The following is a 19,706-nucleotide window of genomic DNA, read 5'->3' on the forward strand; positions in this document are numbered from 1 at the left end:
TATCAGTACGTTAAGTCTTAAAAAAACGAAGTTCGATGCTCCCATTACTATCACTGCAACTACTTATTAAACATTTTTCGTTTAACATTCGTGTAGATTCTTGAGTATTAACTATTGCCTGCATAGGCAATCAAGTTCTTAATTACCTAATATTAGGGACTCACTGGATTATCAGTATTGACTTGACCAGTTACTGCAAACTTATGGTCACTCTTGTTTTCGGGATGTTTTGGTTATCAATTGTTACGATTGCGATTAAAGTCGTGAAGTTCGAGTTTTATGTTTAGGTTCAATCTCAGTTAAATGTTTTTTCGTTGAAAAGTTGTTCATCTTTTATTTTTAGATTGCTGATCAAAGTGACAATGTAGATCCGTTTTTGTCTCATTACTGCTAAAAATTTGCATGAGATTTAAAATCCTGGAAATGGATAGCAAAAATAATGGAGAAGGACGCCAACTGGAGGATGTGTATATTATTTCAGCTGTACGTACTCCGATAGGTGGTTATCGTAAAATGTTGAAGAGTTGTTCACCGATGTATTTAGGAGTTGTCGCGACCAAAGAAGCAATCAAAAGAGCTGGTTTAATTTGCTACTTTAAATTACTCCATCGAAACTCGTTCTTAAAAGGCTTGAAGATATATAAGGAGAAATTCTAATCTCTAGATGCTAGGTTTTTTTAGTTTCTTAGCTTTCACTTTTACTATTTTCTGTTGGTGATATTTAAATTTTTTATTTTATTTTTACTTTATTTTTATTTTTAGAATTCTGAAGTTGTCTGGAATGTCCTTTTCAAAGTAAAAATTGTTAGTTTTCTTGATATCCAAAAAAGTATGATTATGAGTAAATAAGATATGTATTATGAAAACCTACAGAATTTAGTTTCAAGAAATGAATTGTCCTTAGCTCCATGTTTCTAGTTGGTTTGTTTTTCACTTAGATCGATCATTATGTATGATTTTCAGGGCTTTCTCCTAGTGATATCGATGAAACAGTGGTCGGTTGTGTGCTTACTTCATGTCATGGGCAGAATATCGCTCGACAGATTTCAATCAATGCTGGCAATGTTTACTGATATTTTTGAAAAATATTCAAATTAATAACATCGACCGAAACTTTTTAGATTCTTTTACATTCTAAGTTAAATTTAGATATTCCGGTGACGTCGCCAAGCGTGACTGTCAACAAGGTATGTTCATCGAGTATGAAGGCAATCATCATGGCTACTCAAGCCATTCATCTGGGTGATCGCGATGTTGTCCTAGCGGCAGGTACTGAAAGTATGAGTAATGCTTACTATGGAGTACCTCGCGGTGACAACAACGACATGAGTAGTCCTTTTATAGTAAGGTTTTGGGATTTAAATCTAAAATGTTGATTTAGTCATTTTTCAAGTTTCTGTGTTACATATATCTCAGATTTCTAATTTCTTTTTGCAAGTACTGGTAATTTTCAGGATAGTATGTTTGAGGATGGTTTAAACGATGCGTTCACAAAATTAAGGATGGGCGTTTGCGCTGAAAAAACCTTCTCCGAATACTCAATAAGCCGTAAAGAGCAGGATGAGTATGCGTTGGAAAGCTATCGGCGGGCTCATCATGCCTGGAAGGTATATTTGTTACGTGATATTCCGTAGTGTTAGTTTTCGGATTTGTCAGTGCATCATATTTTCGGCTTATAGGATTTCAAAAAAATCCGTTTGAAGGAAGGTTTATTTGATGAAGAAGTTGTACCAGTGAAGTGTTTTGATTCAGTTGAAGTGTTTCAAGATGAAGAATATAAAAGACTGGATCCTTTGAAGGTAAGCATTTAATATTCTTTCCATTTTACTGTTCTTGTCTACGTTTCTAAGAAAAAAAAAACGCGTTGTATCTATATGGATTCTGCCTCTTCTTTTTTCATTTAAATATAAAGTGTGAATTCGATCTCTCGTTCTTTATCATTCTTTAGTATTCTAGAAAATTACTATTTCAGAACTTCTGTTGGAGTTATTGTTTATCACGTTCGATGATTTCTAGGTTCCTTCCCTGAAACCTGCCTTCATACCAGATACAGGAACCATAACTGCAGCAAACGCTAGCGCTATTAGCGATGGAGCAGCTGCACTGTTGATTGCAAGCAGTAGTTTTGTAGCTCATCGAGGTTGTCAGCCAATAGCGCAAGTGTTGGGCTATGCAGAAGCTGCACTTGAACCGGTGGAATTTACTCGTGCACCTTCTGTTGCTGTAAAAAGGGTCAGTTTGTAATTAAGATAATATTGGCAGTTTTTTTACTACTTAATACTTATTTACTCTGTCACTGTTCCACATTTCTTTGTTGAACAGGTAGAGAGTGAACATTTTGCACAACCGGAAATTTTCTTTGCAAAACTCTTTGAGATTTTTAAAGTTACTTTTGAAAATTGGCATTTCGGTGGAAGAAGTTTCCTTATGGGAAGTAAATGAAGCGTTTGCTGCGACTGCCATTGTTTTCTTGCGTGATATGGGTTTGGATAGCAGCCGTGTTAATGTTCGTGGTGGAGCTGTTGCACTCGGCCATCCGATTGGGTTTGTTGTTTTTTGTTTAGGTGTTTTAAAATTTCCATTCTGCGAATTCGCGGTTTTAGCCCCATTGACAACCTAAGAGTGAATTGAAATAAGTGACGATCCTCTAGTTTTGTAGAACAACTTGTTTTGTCCTTGGCCATATATAGTTTAAAATAACTTAGCCGATAGGAACTATAATAAATATCTGAGTAATGTTTTAAATATTTTTCTTGCAACATTATTTAATGAGGGAAATGTAATCATTACTAGATAATCTGCTGAGCTAGAAATTTAACGTCCACATTTACGCTCCGATAGTTACTGTCTCATTCATATTGCCAAGTGAAACTTCGCAACTAGAATCGTTTAATTTTTTAAAGTGATCATTTATCCTCTTTGTAATTTATAAGTTTTTACTTAAGCATTTCCTTTACTTTTTCGTTTGCTACTTTCTCCCAATCTGTTTTACATATCCAATTTCGATTCGCTGTTTGCTGCAAGCTAAATCTTTTTTTTTTTTTTTTACAGAGCATCTGGAGCACGAATAGTTGTGACGTTGATCCATGCACTTCAAGTCAATCAAATTGGTATTGCAACAATATGTAATGGCGGAGGTGAATCGACCGCTGTGGCAGTGAAACGACTATAAGTATTGGTAAAAAAAGTTGTAGAATTCAGTCATATTTACATCATTAATTGTACTTTTTGTTAAAACTGAGAAATGACCTTTAATAAAGCCTAGCATTTGATATTTCAAGGGCTGCTCTTTATTAACCACGATGCTTCTTTCCTCTTTATATACTTCCAGTGGTTTCATGGAAGTGCAGTAAAACTTCTCATCTGGTGGATATAGTTTTTTCCGGTTTTTAATTTGTACATTCAGACATTGCTCAGTTGGAATTGCTATGTTTTTGTAATATTATTTCTCGGTGCAATTCAAATGAAATGAAGTCACTATTGATCTTTTTATTAATGAAATAAAAAAAGTCGTTGTTTGAGATGGGATAATTAAAATGAAATGTTTGAAGAAGTGGGAAAAGATGTCAAATTTTAATTTAAATTGCCGATTGTTTGATTTTGTTTCATTGTGGGGAAAATGAAACCGAACCCTATGTTAGCCGTTAAAAGTGACTAAACGAAATTGGCCAATTTTTATTAACCTCATGGTATAATCAAACGAGTGAGTTAATGTTATTAATTTTCTCGACTCCAGGGATATAATTTTTGGACGATAATATAAAACTTCCCTTAATTTTGGTGGTAATTGAAATTTGAACGGTTGGGAAATGTTATGTTTTCAGAAGGAATGTGATATACATATGTTAATTTGGAAATAACTGATAACGAGGTATTTGAATAAAGTGATGAGTGTGCTTTACGATAAAATGAGCCAACTAATGATAGAATTTGTTCTGCAGTAATCTCGAAAGACCAACAAGCCAACTAGCTATTAATAAAAAATGCATGCTGTAGGGGAGCATTGAAATGCGTCTCATGGATATTAGATATAATTAAACAATGGTGCTGTGCAAGACTGGGCTTTTTTCTCCGAAATTCAATTTTCACTTATCGGTCCCAATAGTCACATAAGTTTTTTCTTTCTTTTTTTTGACTCTCGGAGGAATATTGTTTTTAACAGTAAAAAAAGAAGGTGTCGTCATTCTGTAAGGTTTTCCTCTCAAAAAAAGCATTTTGGCCTTGACATAATCACCGACCAAGACAGCAGAATTTTTTTTTTGACTAATGAATCGGTGTTAAATTTAAGCTGTATTGGTTTAGTTGTATTTTGTTTGTTGTTCCTGTAATTCTTATCATTCCAGTTATCCTTTCCGGAATAACGTAAACGTTTCCGGATATTACTATTTTTCACATCATCTCCACATTCTCACTTGTCTCATTTCATTGTTTCCATTTACTTTGTTCAAAGGACAAAATTTTCTAAAGATGGAAATCATCCAACCTGATGCATATTCGGCTGATTGGTTTATATTGATCTATTTTAACATAACAAAAGGAATTATGCCATTTCTCATATTACATTTCCTGAACCGATAACCGAAAATCGGTTGATTAAATCGTTTTACAAGAATAATTAATAATTCTTGTAAAACGACTTAATTAAATATGTCTTATAAACATTAATTAAATTGTTCTATAAAAGTGATCAATAATTAAGTTTTCAATACAATAAATTCACATTACAAAATGTCATATTATTTTAATTAAACTGTTGCCTTCATTAGATTGTCAAAGGTATGGCTCAATTTTTCAACCTTTTTCAGCTGTTCAACGTTTAAATACAAATGGTTCAATACAAATCAACCATTACTACACATGCAAGAAAACGATTAAATCAAATTTTATACTGAAATTGTGAATTAAATCATTGAATTAAAACCATATTCTAAAATAAAAGCTAGTATTCATTTCAAGCATTTTAAGCGGTTAAGCCAATTTTCTTTTTTCTTCTTTTTGGTTTTTACTAGCAAAATTCCTTCCCAATATTTCTTAGTCCATAACAAGTATCAAATAACACTCTATGGGTGAGTGAATGATAAACTTTCTGTCATTTGCAACATTTCGACAAGTTTTTATTTTATCAAATGCTTAGCATTTTCTCCATATTCAAATCTTCTATATGATGTAAATGATCAAAGCTTAATTACTTCCAAATTAATAGTTTGATTTTTTTGTTTAATTAGCAAACGAGTACTCATATATTTCAAACATAAACTTCCGTTATCTCAAAGAGATTTGCAACTTGGATCATCCTGAAAGCATTTCATTTCATCTTGCAGCGACAATATGAATTATATCACAGCATTCGATATACAACTTAACAAAGATGTTTATTATAGCGGTGAAAGTGTATTGGGGAATGTCATCCTTGAAAATTCACAAAATATTCGTATCAAAGGTTGTTAATATGAAAGCAGAATATTCAGTGACTTATATGCTAGCAAAATAATATAATTTCTAATTAGCTTCAAATTTTGATCCATCAACTTTCTTCAAATTCGATCTCTATTTAATTGAAAGTGTTAATTACCTATCACTAAATTAGTTTGCATGGAAATTTTGACTAATCGTGATAATTGCTTCCATTCTTTAGATATCTGTGTAATTCTTCGTGGTAAAGCTCATACTCATATCGAATTAAACAAAACAGGTGAAAGACGTATCATCCAAGATGACCAGTACATATTAAACGAAAAACTGATAGTATGGGATCAAGGCAAGCATTTTTTCAAACATTCAAATATTCACTTTACAAATTTCATAGAATAAAATCTTTATAAACTAAAAGAAAACGGCGAAGAAAAAAGAAAATGAGAACTATAATTTGTGATATGAAAAAATTAATATCATAAGTTTTATCGATCGATTGATTAAAGTAAATGGTTAAATGATTAAAAATGTTCCCATCCTCCTCATTTGTCAATATTATATCAATTGTTTATCCTTCCACAGTTTTATTACGACAAAAAATTATACTAAATTGTATTCGCAAACAATTCTCGTTTTATTAGGTTCCATATTTCAGGATTTGAACAATCAGATTTTAGTTCTGATCAGCTCATGGAAAAACTACCAAATTTTAAAAACTACTACTACATTATATAAAGGAAAAAAATGAAATTTTTAGAAAAATGCGGTGAAAAAGATGAGTCGATACTACTTGATGGTTTGCACCATTTTCCGTTTCAGTTTCAATTACCACACTGTTCAATGCCATGTTCATTGGAGACGAAATTTGGGACAATACGTTATTATGTTAAGGTACGAACGGACCCATTTACCCATTTACACATTTAATACTATAAAAAGAGACACTGATAACTGATGATAAATGGTACCAAAGGTCTAAACAGACATTTGGTCACTTCAATTATATGCAAATTCGATATGATTCCTAGGTAATTATCAATATCCCAAATGGTAGCATGCCACAAGGTATCAAATATTTCACCATTATTGGACCATCCACAGATTGTATGGATGAAAAATATTGTGTAAGTCGCATAATTTCATTTTCTCTTCGCTTGAAATTAAAATTTGAATCTAAATTTAAACTTACTCTCACTGTTTACAGTGTGCATTGTTAGGACAAAACAAGGAAGTAAGATGGCACGGATGCTGTAGGCGTGGTGCATTAGCCTTAAGGTAAGATAAACATTTATAAGATGCTGAACTTGATAATTAGCCATTAGTTTTTAATGAATAATAAGTGACTGAATAATTAATAATAATTAATTAGTTTTGCTCAGTAATTTAATCAGTTGTTCCCAAGAATAGTTTAAACTTATTTTCCCGTCAAAGGTTCTACAATTTCTTATTTCTAAGTGCACAAATGAATGGATCAGTCTAATATCAAAGCAATTAGTAAAAGCGATAATTATTCCAAATTCCTCACCGCTTTTATTATTTGTTCCGCATAAAATTTTGGTTCATAAATTATTATTTTTGAAGAGTTATTATGGATCGTACAGCATATTTGTGTGGTGAAAATGTGCGAATTTTAGCACATGTAGAAAATCGACAGAATGGAATAGTTTGGATTGTAATGCGTCTAACTCAGGTTTTGTTATTTTTAATGATTTCAACTTCATCCGCAATTTTCAATTTCTAATAATTGAAGTTTCATAGCAGATCAATTTACTTAGGTTAAATGCTGAAATGACAAGATGTCCGGAAGTACATTATTCTAAAGTTATGGCTAATTCTTCATTCAACTTACTTATAGGAATTTCAAATTTATGAAACGATGGGAGAAAAAAATTGGCTTAGGATCATATTGTTTGGGTAGCGAGTACTCTTACTTTAATTCGTTACCTAAACTTTAATTATTTAAATGTCGATTTTAGCATGTGGAATATTTTGTAGAGAAGAATGCTGGAGAAAACAAACAGATCGATTGCGTAGTTTTGGAAAGCAAGTGAGTTTTGAAGTGATAATTTAAAATTAATGAAACAGTGCAATATCTTTCGATTAACTTGAAAGTCATATCTAGTGATAACTCTCTTACTGTACTGAAGAATAACAACATTGATTGAAAGTGTTAATACATCTTCGTTGTTATCAGGACATTACCTGTTCAACCGTATACGCAAGGCAAATTTGATACAGCTCAATTACAATCATTTGTCTTACCTGTTGTACCTCCAACATTGGTTGGTGTTTGTAGATTGCTGCAAATCTTCTACATATTCGAAGTAACAATTCACACGTTTTAATTTAATTGTCACTTTCTATAATTTATTCGGTATTCTCAAGATTACTAATTTCAAAAGTAGGGAAAAATGAAATCGGTGAAACTAATATTACATGGCCATGATAGCTCAGTCGGGAGAGCGTTAGACTGAAGATCTAAAGGTCGCCGGTTCGATCCCGGCTCGTGGCATCTCTTTTTCCCTTTCTCGTGACAATGATCGCTGATCTCTTTTATTTAAAAAAAAATCTTTCTGGGAAAAGATTAACAATCAAAATTTAGTGTGTAAACATGATAATTGATAACTGAATCAAAATCGATGATTCATTAAGTTTTGATTTGGTGAATTTAAATTTAAATTCAGGCTTGCGTAGAGGATGAAAAAGGCAATCAAACACTACAGATGGAATTTCCACTGACAATTGCTACATTGTCATTTCGGAAAACAACAATATCAACACCTGTGCTTGATTATGGTATGCTATTTAACAGTAATTAGAGTGGGACAAATGAACAGATTAAAAATTATCTGTTGAAAATTAGAACTTGAAATAAAATCTGGAAAAAAATGATTAAATGTTCCAAAATTCATCAATGAAAAATGAAAGAACAAAGTGTTAAAATGTAAAATTGAAGAAAAGCTATTGGCAATGGATTTTACATATCATTTTATATATATATATTCAGTGGGATAGCCTGCCTTATCATATCTTTCTTGTTCCCTAAAAGCAGTCAAAGAAAGGGAACCAATCAATAAAGCATGAGTCATCCAGGAGCTAATTATACCTGAAATTCACTTCCAGTATTTCTTAAAATCAGCAGGCACAAAATTTTTATTAATAGTTGCCTGATAATTTTGCTAAAAAAACTGAAAATCACTGATAATTTAATTCATGACATTAACAAAATTTTAAAACTTTTATTTTGACTTTCAGAAAATTTTCCCGCTAGAAAGGTTTAAAAGAAAAAAAATTGAGAAATGCAAAATATCAACCGCTCCTTATTTTTCTCAGTGACTATTTAATTATTTGAAGGGTTCTATTTAACTCTGTCTATTGCCTACTAAATTGCAAAATTGTTTGGTTAGAGTAATCAGACTGTGATTTTAACACTTAGTTATTTGTCAAGTATTACTGATAAGAAATGTTATTGGTGATATAAAAAAATAAGATTTCATTCAAAAATTTTAATCATTCAGATATCTGTTGTCCACATGTAGAAGGTGGACGTTACATTTCACCCAAATTTCAAATTGGTCGTATGCATGATGAGCAAGATATTGATATGGGTTTGATTAGTATTTGTTTTATTGAAAACTTATATTATTTTAAAGGCTTTTTGAAAACTTATCATTTCATCCCCAACACCATTGCAACTTACTAAAATCAATAAGTTCCAATAATTCTAAATTTTATTTTTAAGTTTTAATAGACACTGGAAATTAAAAGAATGATTAGCGTATTTTGACAGCCAAATTAATTCACCTTTCTAATTTTAACATCTTCAGAACAATCGGTTGATGACCACGTTGTTCTTTATCGACCGCTTTATGTTTGCATTGGCCAACATCAACCTGGCTCAAACTGTTGTGACATCGATACAAAATATCTTGGTCATCAAGTTAGTTTTTATTTTAACAAAATATGTCTAATAATTTGGTCAAAAAGAATCTAATATAAGCATGATATGATTTTAAATGGCCAGATGTTTTGGACATGGATCAATGATAATTTTCGATTAATTTAAGATTAAGAAATCCGCATCAATAATTAACAAAAGCGTTTCGCAGTTGACCATTCTGGAGAACGAACAATATTTGGAAAAAGAATCGATGTTTGATGATGATAATTGTTCGCCTAATGAAACTGATTATCAGGAGTCCCTACTATCATTTGATCATTCTTCCCTATCTTCTTGCTAAATTTCAATCACAAATTTTAGATAATTCAAAAAATTTCATTTCCAACTTAATTTACAAGAAAATTCATTTTTTACAAGCAAACGATGAACAAACATGTGTACTTCTTGTTATAAAATTTCTCAAAAAGTGAATTTGAATAGGAGAAAATAACTGAAGCATTACAGAGTTTTTTTTTTTTAATTTCAAGAAATTACATTTTCGTAATGTATATTACAATAAACTCATGCATTTAAAATTTTTAAACTATTTTGAAATTGTTCAAGCTTTTGATGTTTTGTTAAATAAAGCTTTTTGATTTTCTATGAAACACATATACTTTTTACAAACATTTATGCATCAAATATTTAAAATAAAAGTCGAGCGCAATTGTCAATACATACATTGTTATCAGCTAAGATTGATAATGCATGAAATTAAGGAAGTTTGATATATCCATTGATCCAAAAATACGTCATTTAATCGAAATTTCGGAACTCTTATACATTTCCAAATAAGAGAGAGCAAATGTAAGAGACATTTAAAGTCTATGAATATTCCGATGATTTAAAAATTTCACTCACTTTTTAGTCATTGAAAATAGTAACAAAAGAATGTATCCCACTTAATTATTACATTTGAAAAAAAACATGAATATTGCTGATAAATTTTCTGCATATTAAATTGCTCATTAGTATTTCCATTTCAAATTGGAAGTAGGCATTTCTTGCAACTATTTCAAACAAATATGCAAATTTAATGGGAAAAAAAAATCAGAAAGGGAAAAATGGATAAATAACAAAGGAAAAAAGGAAAAAATTGGTGTTGATAATGAATTTTGTTGGTAACAAGTTAACTATTTAATGAAATCATTATGCAAAATTATTCTTCGTTTTCGCAATGCAAAGATCAGAGCTAAGGCAACGAATGCAAACGTTGCCAAAGTGACAGCTAATAGCATTGCTAATCCAGCTGAAATTTGATAAATTGTTTGAAATTTAAATTTGAAAAGAAAAAATTTGTCTAATTTTAACTGTTTGCATGTTAACATTATTATGATATTATCAAATGACACATTATGGAGTGATTGAAATAACTAACTGACAACTAACATGATCGGTTCCTTGACATACCTCAGCAGTTTTCCTTTTCTTCCCTAGACTATTTTACACTTTGTATGCTGATTTCATTCAATTCAAATTCTTAACATACTAAATTTCTCGATGAAATACATTTCAATGAAGCGGAAAAGGGAAAGTTAAGTACGTACCCGTTGAGAAACATGTCCTGGAAGTTATGATTGGACTGAATAATTGATCCAAATTTGATGATTGCATTTCTCCATTATCTGAAAAGAGATGAGTCATGAAAAGAAAAAAAAAACGATTGATTTCCGGTGAATTGATCAATCATCACAAGAAACGGTTTACTAAACAAAAAAAAAGGTGAGCGATGATTTTTTAAAAAAAATCGGGTTTACTTTCATCTTCGAGGTCAAATACCGTTATGCATTGTTCCGGAAGGTCAACGTTAGCAATACGTAACTTTGGTCGCAACATAGCTGCAAGAGCAAATACAAAATGTTAATTGGCTATAAATTTTCATAAATTAAAAGCAGTTTTCTTTCATTAAAAGTGATATTAAGCGAAATGCTGTAATGAATTAATTGGTCCACCAATACAAATTAGAATTCTGAGTATTTGATACTTTTGAGGTGCTAATATAAATGGTGAGGCGAAAAATTATCAATATTAGTAGATATTTTTCGTCAGGCTTTACAGATGATACGGTTGCTATTTCTTTATTGATATTGTTTTGGCTCTCTCAAAGAGACTAAAACTCAGACTCTGGCTTAATTAAGAGTGTTTATGATGATGTCACATATTCAATCTGTGATAACACAAAATCTGAATACTTGTATTTCGCTTTTTTCTAATTAACCGCTTATAAGCGATTCCTTCCTCGGAAAACGCTGTCATTTCTGGTCCTGCCAATTGACCGTATTCTTCTGTATGTGATGCAGTAGAGATATCCTTAAAACAGTCGGAATATTACAAAATCATTCAGTTTTATTAAAATTCACTTTAATCTGGTTTAATTCATCACCTAATTTTACAAAATTAAATCAAACAAAAATGAATTTGGATAGAATTGAAATAAATGATGATTGAAAAAATTACTAATTAATCTTTGCTCAAAATTATTGATTAATAATTACTAATTAATTAATTAATTGCTAAAAATATAATTATTCAATCTTACTTCGTTACTATCAACAGAGTAGACTGATTTTAGAGAAGATTGAAAACGAGATGAATCAGATGATCGAGTTGGAGGAGCCGGTGGACTAGGTGGTAACGGATAAATCACTTCATTACTTTGATACGGTGACTCATTACTTTTGTAATCTGCGTCGGGTGGATCTGAATATTTGAAATGATAAAAGTTCAAATCTAATATTAATGTTTCTTTTTCCAAACCAAAAATTAAATTAATTGCAATCATTACTTGGATAACTTTGCTGCTTGTTATTCTCTTGATAGACAAATGTTTGCGTTCTGAAATGAATTTAAAAGAAAATCTTTACAACTTTTCAAAACCTTAAAAATCATCATTACGCAACAATACTTTAACCTACTCTTCCTCCGCAGCAGCAGCAGCAGCAGCAGCAGGTCGTTCGTAAGTTTGTTCCGATGGTTCTACTCGAATTTGACCTTTGCAAACTGGTCGCTGGAAAATAAAATTTCTTCATTTATTAAATAATGTTAATAAACAATATGAATAAAGACTTAGAGCTGAAATTCAAAAAATGAAATTAAATGAACAATTGTTGATGATAGTTGGGTAATATCAAACTTCATTTGCGCAGCTAAACTGGTGATCTTTAATGGTCAGTTCTAGTTGACAATTGAAATAAAGTGCTGGACGATCGGCAAATTTGAAAACATGTGATTCTTGTCCAGCTGTTAGATCATCTATATATTCCAAATCCAGCAATAAATACTTATCCACTGAACACCTGGAAAACTTCCATTTAGAAATAGTAATTTAGAAGTCTCGTTGCATTTCTTTTTTTACGCTTTTTCACGTCAAATACGGCTGTCTCTTGCATTAACATTAATTGATTAACTTTTATTTTTTGATGTCAATTCTTAATACATTCTTTCTCTTCTTAAATTGCTTGAAAATATAATAATTTGCTTATTTCTGTTTCATTAAAAACTCAAATTTCATCCCTCCAATCCTGATAGGATCATTTAAATAGTCAACAAAACTCGATAAATTGTCCTGAAGATGGTCCTGTTCTAATCAATCATTCCTCTAATGATATTTTTAGTACAGTACGGAGAATATACGAGATAGCAGAATGAGAATGAGAGGAATTTCAAAAGTTTTTTAATGTAATTCTCAAATATGCCAATAGAATGGAAGGAAAATTTTAGTATAATATATTGGTTGGAAGATGTATGTGTGTGTGTGTGTGTATGTGTGTGTGTATGTGTGTGTCTGGTGTTTGTGTGTATGTGTGTGTGCATGTATGTGTCTGGCGTCTGTGTGTATGTGTGTTTACCTTTTGAATTTTATTCTCAACTAACATCAAAATCTTCCCTCTAACGAAAAGTCTGTGCAAATTTCAATAAATACAAGTAAAGTTTTCCTCTTTTTTCTTTTTTTCATTTTTTTTATCGAAAATAAATATAATAATTAAGTGTAATTAACACCGAAACTTTTTTCTTTTTTTGTAGCCTTTCAAAATAACTTTCAAATTAATTTATTCGAAATTTCAAGACTTATAAAATATGCGAACCCTTTTTTGTCAAGAACTGCGACCACTTCACCACCTTGCCCATCGCTTACAGTACAGGTGTGCACTCTCATGCAGTACAGACCTTTTGTTTCCGATAAACATGTCCATCTATGATATACACTATCACCAACTTTTGCATATCGTACCTTCACTCCTGCTGCACTTCCGCCAAGGATTTCATACCTGAAAGTATTTTTAATAGGTAATATTTGAAAAGTTTACATGTAGGCTAATTTTAATAAACGGATTTATGGATAAATTTTTAAGCAGTTTGAATTTCAATTAATTTTTTATGAATAGAATTTTAAATTAATTACACGAATGTAAATGTTTCATTTGTTGAAAGTTTGCCTTACCTGCAAATTGGCATTTGCGTCTGACGTTGTAACTCCACCGTTGTCATCATGCTGCAAATAAAAATTTTTTTTGCAACATTTCTTGAGATTTACATAACTCAATTGATTAAAATATCAAAAAGTCTCATACTTATATCTTTAAAGTAATTTGAACCATTTGTGCGGTCACACACAATTACTAATTAATGATACCATCAAACTTGTCACTTTCATAATAAAGTAATTGATTACCTGATTTCTAGTTGTTGACTAATCGTCTTTGAAGATTCCATGTAAAAGCAATTGAGACGATATGCTCGATCTACTTTGGTCAAGAAAATCTGAATTTTTATTTTCACTGAATTTAATTAATTGAGAGGAAATATTGCAATATCTATTTGCAAAATAATTACAAATAACTGAGTGCATCAAAAAAAGAAATGAAAAACAAAAACGAAAAAAAACATTATGCAATTAATTTTGCAATTATTACAAATATTTTTAAATGAAAATACCGGATGAAAAGATACGATGACCGTTGTTGTGATCCGAATGCCATTATACTGAAATGAATCATAACAGGTAATTTTGCTGTCAACCTATTTTTCTTCTTCTGGTCCACTCTGTCTACAATAATTAAAAAATGTTTAATTCAAACCTCGCGTGAACGACGTAACCCGCACTGATTGAATTTTATCGTAAATTTATGTCGTTCGTGATTGTTGCCAACCTTAAAGTAATTTGACTAAAAAAAAACTTTTTTTCATGCTATAATATTAATAAATGCAATATTTTGTTGCCTTAAATATAATTTGAAGTGTCATTTTAAGTTTTACATTTTTTAATGAAAAATTAAAACTATTTTGGGAAAGGTTTAATATTAATTGGTTAAATTATTGAGAATTTAAAAATTGATGAGAATTTATGTCCCAAAAATGATAATAAAGTGGAAATTTATTACTGTTCTGAACATCATTTGGCAATATCACTGGTGAAACATTTGATTTTCCCTTAAAGCGTATGTTATTGACTCTTCACTTCGTTTAATTAGTCTTTGACTAATTAGGAATAATTACCTGAATGCAATTGCTATCCTGAATATAGCCTTTAACAAATGTTCGACCGCTAAAAGGCTTCAGTGTCGAAAAAATGATTGATATACTATCCGAATCGCATTCAATGCTCGGTTTGTCTGCATAATTTTGATTTTTCATTTGTTTTTTTTTTAGGTAAATTAATTTGTCATATTTGGAATAAAAAAAATTTTGGAACTTTATTTTATGCATTTGTAATTTTTGGAAAATACCTGAGATTGAATTATCGATCGGAATACCGATAATTTTCTGCAGAACCTAAAATAATTCCAAAACTAAAGTTATCTTCCTTCTTGAATTTGATTTTCCAAAAATTTGAACTTTATATTTCACTAAATTGTTTAAATGAAATACAAGACGTAAAATATTTACAATTAAAAATCACTAACAATATTCAAACATTTGCATAAAAATATGCATTTTTAGTTTTTCATTTTTTTTCTCCTTTTATGCATATTAATCAAACTCTTTGCTATATTACTGACAAAAAAATTTCACAAAAATCACGATGTTTACTTTATTAAAAACATTAGAAAAAAGAAGAAAAATCAATTTTTTGTTGCAATTATTGTTAAAATTATAATATAAATGACATATTCGACCAGCGTAAGAATTAATTTTTTGTCAATGTTGCAAGTTTTGGCAATGACATTGACAAAGAAAGTTGACAAATGAAAGATGAAAAATCATGACATTGTTATGTTTGCTTAATTTTAATTTCAATGTTAATAATATTTAAAGGCTAATATATAATTTTACAAAGTCCATGGCTATGCGACATTTGAATATAATTGATAAATTATTCTCATTTGATTTATATATTAGTATTTTCACTAGAAAATTTTCTTTTTGCCCAGATCAATATTCGTGATTGGAATACTGATGATATGTTAATCGGTAATGAAATGGTTGATGTAAGTTTGCAAGATCAAAACTCGTGAAAGAATTAATCAAGTGATACCGATGTTGATCAATGATTACATCAATGTATCGTTATCAATATTTAACAAGTCCTTTTGTTGCATGATTTTCTATCAGAGAATAACCGAAGTATTTCATTTTTATTCTTCCATAAAATGATAATGCAGCTCATAGAAGTTTTCGTTTGTCTAATAATACAACATAAAGCATAATTAATGCTTCTTTGATCTCTTTAACAATTTTTCCCTTTCTTGAAATTCAATTTAGCTTTTAATTTACCGGATACAAAATTTTACGGCTATCATACTTTAGATTTTAGGAGTCCAAAATTTGACATTCAAATTAGGCTAAGTTTACGGTTCAGAATTATACAAAGAGCTTAAAAATATTAGAGAATAACGATGTAAATTGGCAAATTTTTAACTTCAGATATATTAGGAGATAATTTTCTTAAAATATTGGAAATTGCGTAAAATGGGATTTATAATATAAAATTTTATATTTCAAATTTGTACTGCTAATATTTCCATTTCGTGACATTATTTATTGCATTTATTTTACACTGACATGTATGCAAAATTATGTCCATATGAATATTTTTTTAATTCATACGTAAAATTCTTACTATCTGTTCTAGTGCGTACGTGATGTGAGATATACGTGTTGTATACGTGTTGTTTCTGATTGCATTGTTGATAGAGCAAACAATAAAACATAATATATGATGCCAGAATGGTTATAGTTATAAGTAATTAATTTTCGATAACTAGAAATAATTGCCGGAAGTGTTCGCAAGATGATATGATAACAATAAAACTACTGATTTTTAATTTTATAAATCCCTTACTTGTTCTCGAATATGAATTTATGATGATTGGATGAATTGGATGAGTTTAGAAAGATTCACATCATTTTTATATATTCAAATTATAACGTTTCAAAATGCAACAATAAGAAAATGAAATTAAATTGACATTATTTAAAAAAAAAAACAATAAAATAATGAGAAAATAACGAAAAACAATGACAAAAAGTTTTGGAAAGTATGGATTCACTAATTACAAACATAATTTTTAATTATCCAAAATTTTAATTGAATTTCTGACTATCTTCATCAGTTATTGACAACGTTTATGATTAGAAATTATACCATTTGATGATAAATAAATTGGAAGGAAGAAATATTAAAGATAGAAAAAATATTGTTTAATAACAAAAGCTATTAAATAATCCATAACTTCATTGCGATAGTTGAAAAATGTTGAAATTTATTTTTCTATTTTTGAAAATTCTTTTCACTGAATTTTCTTTTTCCTTGCTATACATCACTAATAATTTCGTTTTTCGTTTTCCCTCTCTTAGGATGGTACTAATAGCAATACCATTGATGATACATAGTGCTATCACTGATGTCATCATTTGATATTTTCTGAAGCTCTGTTTTGAAAAACAAGCAAATTACATTTAAGTTGATTGTCTTATTTTTTTTTTTCGGGAGGGGGTAGTAATTATTGTAAAGGACATCTCAGATCACTTTGGACTTTCTAACCAGCAGAATATGCAGGACAAAAGGGATAGGTCACTACATAAAGTGAAATCTTGTATTGAAAGAGGTTTAACTTCTTCATTTACTACAGCATTGGCTTCGGATTTTTTCCCTAAGTAATGAATCCAGTTGAACAGAAGTTTCCACTGAGATGGAAAAGCAAAGATTCTGTGGTTGAAACAGATGCTGTAAGTAGGTATCTGCTATAATAAGTTATCCAAAATAGGCTAGTTGAATTTTATTGATTTAGTCCCCAGATTTATTAACATTCATCTTTTAAGATTAAATACCCACAAAAAAAAGTAGAGAATTCTGTACGATGAGACCGGTTCTAAATACAAGAAAAATGAGGAAGCTATTCAGAAGACAGGTTTGGGCCATTCAATAAAATTTTATGATTTGACTTTTTTCAATTTTTTATATAGTATTAAAATATTTAAAGTCAATAATATCCGTTGAATAGATGGGAAGGTCAAATCCTGTTCTTGTAAAGGTAACAGCATTTCGAATAATTTTACCTTTCAGCTTCATCTATTATTGTTATCAAATTAGCGAAGTATCCTGTGAAATATTTGTCCCTCTTTTCATAATAAAAATTCAGATGCAAAAAAAACTGAAGAAGTTTAACTTTGAGGATTCAAATGCAGGATTTGAACTTTACAATTCTTGAATTCTTATTAAAATTTCATTTCATAATTTTACAATAATGAATAATTCCTTAACAAACTGTTACTTCTATAATTATTACTTAAGAAATTACAATAAATGTTGACTTTACATACCTGTGAAAGCATAAATAGCAAAACTGTGTGGCGTTTGCTACTCATCGGCTGAAAATTAAACCTAAATGAATAAAGCATGTGAATTTTCAACACGAGTAGACAATTAAAATTAAAATTTGGAAGAAGAAAGTTTCTTTTCCTTTCTCAATGATCATTTCTGAACTGAAATATCGTTGTTAAACCGAAATCTCATAACAGTTTCACACTTTTTGCGCAAAATGAAGATAATGAAAGAGAGTAGCAGAGAAAGAAAAAGGGAGGAAAGAGAAAATGAATATAAAATTAGAATAAATTAAGCGAACAAACAACCTTGAAACTTTAATGATAAATTCCGTTAACAATACAATAGAGAAAGCGATGAAAGAATCAAATTTGTATTTAAATTATAAAACATTTCTGAGCGATAACTGGAATCCACCAAAAAAAAGTTGCCGATTTGAACGATGAAAAAGAAAGCAGATAAAATTTAACTTTCCCTTTTTATTGAAATTTTCTGCAATCAAATGACCAGAACTCAACAAAAACTACTCATAAATACTTTCAAGGTAAAAATGAAAATGAGCCATCAAATGGAGCAAGTTTTTAGCATCATCATTTTAAGGCGGAAAAAAACCCATTATGAATTATAATATGTGAAAGTAGCCATTTTTCCAGAAATAACAGTTTATGTACAAATTAAAAATTTAAATATCGCAAATTTTTAGAAATCATTTTAAGCAAATATTATGTCTAAATTGATTTTCATTTTCACATACCAGTTTTTATGAATTGAAAGAAAGAGACAATGATTGCATAGCTTTCTTTGGCTTTGGATTAAATTTGATTAATTGCAATTTTAAATTCTTTCCATTCTTTCAAGTTCTATTATTAACTCCGTTATATTTAAAGATAATTTCTTTTTTAAAACAGCTAACAACTTTTTTCTTTCTGAAGTACCAATTTCCTTTTTCTTTTTCAGACTTTTCAAAACATTGTAATAAATGTAATGGTAAATTTATATTTGATGAAAATATCGTAGTTTAAAAGTTTTTAAAAATCATATTTGCAATGTTATCAATGTTATGGATGTCCTGAAAATAATTACATATAAAAATTTATTGTATAAGCAGTTTTATGCATATGAAAAAGAAGGTGTGAAAAGTTATAAATGTTCATTATTTGAAGTAATTAAAGGTGTTTGATAAATATTTCATATGACTCAGTTAAGCAATTTAAAGAATTGGGCACACTTAGATGAAATGGAAGGACAATATGAGAAATAATAGAAGCATTACGGAATGGTATTTTTTCGATTTTGTAGTATTTCTAAAAATTTGTTGCCAATTAATTACAATATTAATTTCTGATGTAATTTGCCGGAAAGAATTATAGCATTATTATCGACGATAATGCTACTATATTATTATTATTATTATTACTATTACTATTATTATTATTATTATTATTATTATTATTATTATTATTATTATTATTGTTATTATTATTATTATCATTATTATTATCATTATTATCATTATTGTTATTATTATTATTATTACTATTATTATTATTATTATTATTATCATTATTATTATTATTATTATTATTATTA

At 29.5% G+C, this 19,706-nt stretch overlaps 5 protein-coding genes and 1 non-coding gene across 6 annotated transcripts; 3 read left to right on the forward strand and 3 right to left on the reverse strand.

Annotated features, from left to right (window-relative positions):
* Positions 1-352: 352 nt before the first annotated feature.
* On the forward strand, positions 353-3,523 carry LOAG_05273 (acetyl-CoA acyltransferase). The gene is made up of 8 exons (XM_020446804.1): positions 353-580; positions 964-1,059; positions 1,150-1,343; positions 1,455-1,607; positions 1,704-1,799; positions 2,017-2,232; positions 2,387-2,544; positions 3,052-3,523. Exons 1-8 carry the CDS (start codon positions 403-405, stop codon positions 3,170-3,172), a joined length of 1,212 nt encoding a protein of 403 aa, XP_020302897.1. The 5' UTR covers positions 353-402; the 3' UTR covers positions 3,173-3,523.
* Positions 3,524-5,328: 1,805 nt separating this feature from the next.
* LOAG_05274 (hypothetical protein) lies at positions 5,329-9,653 on the forward strand (the record flags this gene model as incomplete). Its single annotated transcript, XM_020446805.1, has 12 exons — positions 5,329-5,440; positions 5,636-5,692; positions 6,170-6,303; positions 6,441-6,536; positions 6,617-6,687; positions 6,994-7,102; positions 7,389-7,459; positions 7,607-7,694; positions 8,097-8,208; positions 8,931-9,020; positions 9,240-9,352; positions 9,480-9,653. The coding sequence occupies 12 exons, from the start codon at positions 5,329-5,331 to the stop codon at positions 9,651-9,653; spliced, it is 1,227 nt and encodes a 408-aa protein (XP_020302898.1).
* On the forward strand, positions 7,852-7,924 carry LOAG_20018. Its single transcript has one exon. It is a non-coding gene; the product is annotated as a tRNA-Phe (tRNA).
* Positions 9,654-10,485: 832 nt separating the features above from the next.
* On the reverse strand, positions 10,486-11,188 carry LOAG_16835 (hypothetical protein; the record flags this gene model as incomplete). The annotated part of the gene is made up of 3 exons (XM_020449493.1): positions 10,486-10,601; positions 10,900-10,977; positions 11,110-11,188. The coding sequence occupies 3 exons, from the start codon at positions 11,186-11,188 to the stop codon at positions 10,486-10,488; spliced, it is 273 nt and encodes a 90-aa protein (XP_020306981.1).
* Positions 11,189-11,506: 318 nt separating this feature from the next.
* On the reverse strand, positions 11,507-15,124 carry LOAG_16836 (hypothetical protein; the record flags this gene model as incomplete). Its single annotated transcript, XM_020449494.1, has 12 exons — positions 11,507-11,662; positions 11,892-12,052; positions 12,138-12,187; positions 12,268-12,359; positions 12,486-12,648; positions 13,438-13,620; positions 13,794-13,844; positions 14,025-14,113; positions 14,288-14,335; positions 14,431-14,502; positions 14,849-14,964; positions 15,079-15,124. Coding segments are annotated over 12 exons (1,227 nt in total), but the record flags the coding sequence as incomplete, so codon positions are not given.
* Positions 15,125-17,317: 2,193 nt separating this feature from the next.
* Positions 17,318-18,160, reverse strand: LOAG_05276 (hypothetical protein; the record flags this gene model as incomplete). Its single annotated transcript, XM_003140813.1, has 3 exons — positions 17,318-17,519; positions 17,852-17,946; positions 18,116-18,160. 3 exons carry the CDS (start codon positions 18,158-18,160, stop codon positions 17,318-17,320), a joined length of 342 nt encoding a protein of 113 aa, XP_003140861.1.
* Between the last annotated feature and the right edge of the window lie 1,546 nt (positions 18,161-19,706).

This window comes from Loa loa (genome assembly GCF_000183805.2).
Source record: "Loa loa unplaced genomic scaffold supercont3.22, whole genome shotgun sequence".
NCBI lineage: Eukaryota > Metazoa > Nematoda > Chromadorea > Rhabditida > Onchocercidae > Loa > Loa loa.